This window comes from Sphaeramia orbicularis, unplaced genomic scaffold (genome assembly GCF_902148855.1).
Source record: "Sphaeramia orbicularis unplaced genomic scaffold, fSphaOr1.1, whole genome shotgun sequence".
In the NCBI taxonomy this organism is placed as follows: Eukaryota; Metazoa; Chordata; class Actinopteri; order Kurtiformes; family Apogonidae; genus Sphaeramia; species Sphaeramia orbicularis.
The window spans coordinates 179,917-187,129 of NW_021941486.1; the positions used below are offsets into that span (position 1 = coordinate 179,917).

The 7,213-nt window shown below is 49.7% G+C and overlaps 1 protein-coding gene across 1 annotated transcript in view; it reads right to left on the bottom strand.

Moving 5' to 3' along the window:
- Nucleotides 1-7,213, bottom strand: part of enpep (glutamyl aminopeptidase) — a 72,190-nt gene that overhangs the window by 43,993 nt on the left and 20,984 nt on the right. The window contains exons 11-14 of the mRNA XM_030129633.1: nt 6,982-7,091; nt 6,372-6,878; nt 5,640-5,828; nt 5,239-5,577 (exon numbers count right to left, since the gene is read on the bottom strand). Coding sequence (XP_029985493.1) covers nt 5,239-5,577; nt 5,640-5,828; nt 6,372-6,878; nt 6,982-7,091 — 1,145 coding nt within the window. The remainder of the gene's footprint in view (nt 1-5,238; nt 5,578-5,639; nt 5,829-6,371; nt 6,879-6,981; nt 7,092-7,213) is intronic.

Consider the following 7,213-nt stretch of genomic DNA (forward strand, 5'->3'; position numbering starts at 1 on the left):
GTTAGAGGTTAGGTTTAGAAGTTAGGGTTAGAGGTTAGGGTTAGACGTTAGGTTAGGGTTAGAGGTTAGGGTTAGAGGTTAGGGTTAGAGGTTAGGGTTAGGGTTAGAGGTTAGGGTTAGAGGTTAGGGTTAGGGTAGAGGTTAGGGTTAGGGGTTAGGGTTAGAGGTTAGGGTTAGAGGTTAGGGTTACGGGTTAGGGTTAGGGTTAGAAGTTAGGGTTAGGGTTAGAGGTTAGGGTTAGGGTTAAGGTTAGGGTTAGAGGTTAGGGTTAGAGGTTAGGGTTAGAGGTTAGGGTTAGAGGTTGGGGTTAGGGTTAGAGGTTAGGGTTAGAGGTTGGGGTTAGGGTTAGAGGTTAGGGTTAGAGGTTAGGGTTAGGGTTAGGGTTAGAGGTTAGGGTTAGAAGTTAGGGTTAGGGTAAGGGTTTGAGGTTAGGGTTAGAGGTTAGGGTTAGGGTTAGGGTTAGGGTTAGGGTTAGAGGTTAGGGTTCGAGGTTAGAGGTTAGGGTTAGGGTTAGCGTTAGAGGTTAGGGTTAGAGGTTAGGGTTAGGGTTAGAGGTTAGGGTTAGGGTTTGGGTTAGGGTTAGAGGTTAGGGTTAGAGGTTAGGGTTAGACGTTAGGGTTAGGGTTAGAGGTTAGGGTTAGAGGTTAGGGTTAGGGTTGGAGGTTTGGGTTAGGGTTAGGGGTTAGTGTTAGACGTTAGGGTTAGGGTTAGAGGTTAGGGTTAGAGGTTAGGGTTACGGGTTAGGGTTAGAGGTTAGGGTTAGGGTTAGAGGTTAGGGTTGAGGTTAGGGTTAGAGGTTAGGGTTAGAGGTTAGGGTTAGAGTTTAGGGTTAGAGGTTGGGTTTAGGGTTAGAGGTTAGGATTAGGGTTAGGGTTAGACGTTAGGGTTAGAGGTTAGGGTTAGGGTTAGAGGTTAGGGTTGAGGTTAGGGTTAGAGGTTAGGGTTAGAGGTTAGGGTTAGAGTTAAGGGTTAGAGGTTGGGGTTAGGGTTAGAGGTTAGGATTAGGGTTAGGGTTAGACGTTAGGGTTAGAGGTTAGGGTTAGGGTTAGAGGTTAGGGTTAGAGGTTGGGGTTAGAGGTTAGGGTTAGAGGTTGGGTTAGGGTTAGGATTAGAGGTTAGGGTTAGAGGTTAGGGTTAGGGTTAGAGGTTAGGGTTAGAGGTTAGGGTTAGAGGTTAGGGTTGGGTTAGAGGTTAGGTTAGAGGTTAGGGTTAGAGGTTAGGGTTAGGGTTAGAGGTTAGGGTTAGGGTTAGGGTTAGAGGTTAGGGTTAGGGGTAGGGGTTAGGGTTAGAGGTTAGGTTAGGGTTAGGGTTAGGGTCGGGTTAGGGTTAGAGGTTAGGGTTAGAGGTTAGGGTTAGAGGGTTAGGTTATGGTTAGAGGTTAGGGTTAGAGGTTAGAGGTTAGGGTTAGGGTTAGAGGTTAGGGTTAGGGTTAGGGTTAGGGTTAGGGTTAGAGGTTTGGGTTAGAGTTAGAGGTTAGGGTTAGGGTTAGAGGTTAGGGTTAGAGGTTAGGGTTAGAGTTAGAGGTTAGGGTTAGGGTTAGAGGTTAGGGTTAGGTTTAGGGTTAGAGTTTAGGGTTAGAGTTTAGGGTTACAGGTCAGGGTTAGGGTTAGAGGTTAGGGTTAGAGGTTAGTGTTAGAGGTTAGGGTTAGAGGTTGGAGGTCAGGGTTAGAGGTTAGGGCTAGAGGTTAGGGTTAGAGGTTAGGGTTAGAGGTTAGGGTTAGGGTTAGGGTTAGGGTTAGGGTCGGGTTAGAGGTTAGGGTTAGGGTTAGAGGTTAGGGTTAGAGGTTAGGGTTAGAGGTTAGAGGTTAGGGTTAGGGTTAGAGGTTAGGTTAGGGTTAGAGGGTTAGGGTTAGGGTTAGGTTAGGGTTAGAGGTTAGGGTTAGGGTTAGAGGTTAGGGTTAGAGGTTAGGGTTAGAGGTATAGGTTAGGGTTAGAGGTTAGGGTTAGGGTTAGAGGTTAGGGTTAGAGGTTAGGGTAAGGGTTTGGGTTAGGGTTAGAGGTTAGGGTTAGAGGTTAGGGTTAGACGTTAGGGTTAGAGGTTAGGGTTAGAGGTTAGGGTTAGGGTTGGAGGTTTGGGTTAGGGTTAGGGTTAGGGGTTAGTGTTAGACGTTAGGGTTAGGGTTAGAGGTTAGGGTTAGAGTTTAGGGTTACGGGTTAGGTTTAGAGGTTAGGGTTAGGGTTAGAGGTTAGGGTTAAGGTTAGGGTTAGAGGTTAGGGTTAGAAGTTAAGGTGAGAGGTTAGGGTTAGGGTTAGAGGTTAGGGTTAGAGGTTAGGGTTAGAGGTTGGGGTTAGGGTTAGAGGTTAGGGTTAGACGTTAGGGTTAGGGTTAGAGGTTAGGGTTAGAGGTTAGGGTTAGAGGTTTTCGTTAGAGGTTAGGGTTAGAGGTTAGGGTTAGGATTAGAGGTTAGGATTAGAGGTTAGGGTTAGAGGTTAGGGTTATGGTTAGAGGTTAGGGTTATGGTTAGAGGTTAGGGTTAGAGGTTAGAGGTTAGGGTTAGGGTTAGAGGTTAGGGTTAGAGGTTAGGTTAGAGGTTAGGGTTAGGGTTAGAGGTTAGGGTTAGGGTTAGGGTTAGAGGTTAGGGTTAGGGTTACAGGTTAGGGTTACAGTTAGAGTTAGGGTTAGGATTCGAGGTTAGGGTTAGAGGTTAGGTTTAGAAGTTAGGGTTAGAGGTTAGGGTTAGACGTTAGGGTTAGGGTTAGAGGTTAGGGTTAGAGGTTAGGGTTAGGGTTAGGGTTAGGGTTAGAGGTTAGGGTTAGGGTTAGGGTAGGTTAGAGGTTAGGGTTAGAGGTTAGGGTTAGGGTTAGAGGTTAGGGTTAGGGGTTAGGGTTAGAGGTTAGGGTTAGAGGTTAGGGTTACGGGTTAGGGTTAGGGTTAGAAGTTAGGGTTAGGGTTAGAGGTTAGGGTTAGGGTTAAGGTTAGGGTTAGAGGTTAGGGTTAGAGGTTAGGGTTAGAGGTTAGGGTTAGAGGTTGGGGTTAGGGTTAGAGGTTAGGGTTAGAGGTTGGGGTTAGGGTTAGAGGTTAGGGTTAGAGGTTGGGGTTAGGGTTAGAGGTTAGGGTTAGAGGTTAGGGTTAGGGTTAGAGGTTAGGGTTAGAAGTTAGGGTTAGGGTAAGGGTTAGAGGTTAGGGTTAGAGGTAAGGGTTAGGGTTAGAGGTTAGGGTTCGAGGTTAGAGGTTAGGGTTAGGGTTAGCGTTAGAGGTTAGGGTTAGAGGTTAGGGTTAGGGTTAGAGGTTAGGGTTAGGGTTTGGGTTAGGGTTAGAGGTTAGGGTTAGAGGTTAGGGTTAGACGTTAGGGTTAGAGGTTAGGGTTAGAGGTTAGGGTTAGGGTTGGAGGTTTGGGTTAGGGTTAGGGTTAGGGGTTAGTGTTAGACGTTAGGGTTAGGGTTAGAGGTTAGGGTTAGAGGTTAGGGTTACGGGTTAGGGTTAGAGGTTAGGGTTAGGGTTAGAGGTTAGGGTTAAGGTTAGGGTTAGAGGTTAGGGTTAGAGGTTAAGGTGAGAGGTTAGGGTTAGAGGTTAGGGTTAGAGTTTAGGGTTAGAGGTTGGGGTTAGGGTTAGAGGTTAGGATTAGGGTTAGAGGTTAGACGTTAGGGTTAGAGGTTAGGGTTAGGGTTAGGGTTAGAGGTTAGGGTTAGAGGTTGGGGTTAGAGGTTAGGGTTAGAGGTTAGGGTTAGGGTTAGGGTTAGGATTAGAGGTTAGGGTTAGAGGTTAGGGTTAGGGTTAGAGGTTAGGGTTAGAGGTTAGGGTTAGAGGTTAGGGGTTGGGTTAGAGGTTAGGGTTAGAGGTTAGGGTTTAGAGGTTAGGTTAGGGTTAGAGGTTAGGGTTAGGGTTAGAGGTTAGGGTTAGGGGTAGGGTTAGGGGTAGGGTTAGGGTTAGAGGTTAGGGTTAGGGTTAGGGTTAGAGTTAGAGGTTAGGGTTAGGGTTAGAGGTTAGGGTTAGGTTAGGGTTAGAGTTTAGGGTTAGAGTTAGAGGTTAGGGTTAGAGGTTAGAGGTTAGGGTTAGAGGTTAGGGTTAGAGTTAGAGGTTAGGGTTAGGGTTAGAGGTTAGGGTTAGGTTTAGGGTTAGAGTTTAGGGTTAGAGTTTAGGGTTACAGGTCAGGGTTAGAGGTTAGGGTTAGAGGTTAGGGTTAGAGGTTAGTGTTAGAGGTTAGGGTTAGAGGTTGGAGGTCAGGGTTAGAGGTTAGGGCTAGAGGTTAGGGTTAGAGGTTAGGGTTAGAGGTTAGGGTTCGGGTTAGGGTTAGGGTTAGAGGTTCGGGTTAGAGGTTAGGGTTAGGGTTAGAGGTTAGGGTTAGAGGTTAGGGTTAGAGGTTAGGGTTAGAGGTTAGGGTTAGGGTTAGAGGTTAGGGTTAGAGGTTAGGGTTAGGGTTAGAGGTTAGGGTTAGAGGTTAGGGTTAGGGTTAGAGGTTAGGGTTAGAGGTTAGGGTTAGAGGTTATAGGTTAGGGTTAGAGGTTAGGGTTAGAGGTTAGGGCTAGAGGCTGTGCAGAAGAGCCATCAAGAGCATCATAGAGGCTGCAGAAAAAGCCTCAAGGTGGCTATGGATCCGGAGGGGAGATCCGTGGAGTAGTGGGCCACTTGGACACAAGCCGGGGACTGATCACCCCCGGCTGGGTCGCCCGAGCGAGGGTGTTTGATGATCAAAGACCCGAAACACCCTATGACCTCGGGTTCATCACTGATGATGTGTCCAAGTAGCACCTAGCGGTGTATTTAAGAACTTTCGCGCCTGGCCTTGCCAGTGACCTCCGGGAAAGACTGGATGATGACCGTGAATAGAATGGTGATGACTGGAGAGACAGTTGACAGCTCGGAAAGACGGCTACCGGGGCAGCAAGGGCTAGCACCCTGAACTGCAGTTCCTGTGAAAGAGCACCCAAAAGCAAGCTACGAAGAACCCTTCTGAACCTACCCCCAGGGATTCCCGAGAGGGGGGGAGAATGAGAATCCCAATCGGACTGACCTACCGGCAATGACCCTAGCTAACGGACAATCGATAAAGAGCACAGTCTATATCTGCGGCAAGGTGTGCAAAAACCCGACAGGTCTCAAAATCCACCAGACCAAGATGGCCTGTCTGAGGGGAGGACGAGTGAAGCAACGCACAGGTGCAGTGGCCGGCACTACAGACGAAGTGCTTGTCACGGTCCCTGATCAGACGGAGGAGGAGCCAGGCCCGGAGGCACCCCACAGTGCCCGGAACCTCCGAGCTGCACCAGCCCCCCCGCAAACTGGAACATCAGGACAACGTCGGGTTAAGTGGCCTGCCGCCAACAACAAGGAGTGGCTTCAGCTGGACGTGGACATTGACAAGATCATGGAGACAACAGTGAAGGGCGATGTGGACCACAAACTCCAGGCCATGTGCACCCTCATAACTACCATCGGCGCAGAATGGTTTGGGGTGACAGAAAGACCTGTGAGCAGTCAGGTAGTGAGACCCAACCGGCGGGAGCTCAAGATCAGTCAGCTGAGGCAGGAACTGAAGACCTTGAAACGCCAGTTTAGGGCAGCAAAGGAGGAGGAGAGAGGCGCCTTGTCTGAGCTCAGGCAGCTCTCGAGGAGAAACCTCGTCACACTCAGAAGAGCTGAATGGCACAGAAAGAAGGGGAAAGAGAAGGCCAAGAAGTGCAAGGCATTCATTACCAACCCATTCAGCTTCACCAAGCGACTACTGGGACAGAAGAAGAGCGGTAACCTGGTGTGTCCTGTGGAGGAGATCAACCACCACCTCAACATCACCTTCAGCGATCCAACAAGGGAGCAAGATCTTGGCCCATGCGAGGCACTGGTAAAGCCGCCAGAGCCCGGGGTGCAGTTTAATACTGCAGAGCCCACCCTGAAAGAGGTCAAAGAAGTAGTGATGGCTGCAAGATCCAGCTCCTCCCCAGGCCCCAGTGGAGTCCCTTACAGAGTCTACAAGCAGTGCTCCAAACTGCTTGTGCGACTCTGGAAGATCATGAAGGTGATCTGGCCCAGGGGAAGGGTCGCAACTCAGTGGAGGTCTGCAGAGGGAGTCTGGATTCCGAAAGAAGAGGATGCAAGTAACATCGAGCAGTTCCGTATCATCTCGCTGCTATGTGTTGAAGGGAAGATCTTCTTCAAGATAGTATCCCAACGGCTTACAGACTTCCTCTTGAAGAACGGCTATATAGACACCTCAGTATAGAAGGGGGGAGTTCCAGGTGTTCCGGGATGCCTAGAACACACGGGTGTTGTCTCGCAGCTGATCCGGGAGGCAAGGGAAAGCAGAGGGGATTTGGCAACACTCTGGCTGGACCTAACAAACGCCTATGGATCCATCCCCCACAAGCTCGTCGAAACAGCACTGACAAGACATCATGTGCCAGTGTCCATCACCAACCTCATCCTGGACTATTACAACAACTTCCAGCTGAGGGTAACTTCGGGATCATTAACATCTGCCTGGCAACGCCTGGAGAAGGGTATTATAACCGGCTGCACTATTTCAGTGCCACTCTTCTCCCTGGCTATGAACATGATTGTGAAGTCAGCTGAGGTGGAGTGTAGAGGCCCCTTGTCGAGATCTGGTACTCGGCAGCCTCCCATAAGAGCATTTATGGACGACCTCACAGTGATGGCAACCTCTGTTCCCGGCTGCAGATGGCTTCTCCAGGGGCTAGAGCGGCTCATCTCTTGGGCGAGGATGAGTTTCAAGCCCACCAAGTCCAGGTCTCTGGTCCTGAAGAAAGGCAGGGTGGCCGACCATTTCCGCTTTACCATAGGAGGGACACCAATTCCAACGATGATGGAAAAACCTGTCAAGAGCCTGGGCAAGGTCTTCAACTGCTCCTTGAGGGACTCAGACGCACTCCAGCATACCAAGGCTGAGCTGACATCATGGCTCACAGCAATAGACAAGTCGGGGCTACCAGGGAAATTCAAAACCTGGATCTACCAACACGGAGTCTTGCCAAGACTCCTTTGGCCCCTGCTTGTCTATGAGGTGCCCATGTCAATGGTGGAGACACTGGAACGGACCATCAGTCAGTTTCTCCGCAGGTGGCTTGGGCTCCCCCGATCCCTCAGCAGCATCGCTCTGTATGGCCATTCCACCATACTGCAACTTCCAATCAGCGGCCTGGTGGAAGAGTTTAAGGTCACACGTGCCAGGGAGCTGATGATGTACCGGGACTCCTCCGACAAGAAAGTCGCCACAGCAGGGATCCTGGTGAAAACTGGGAGAAAGTGGAAGGCACAGGA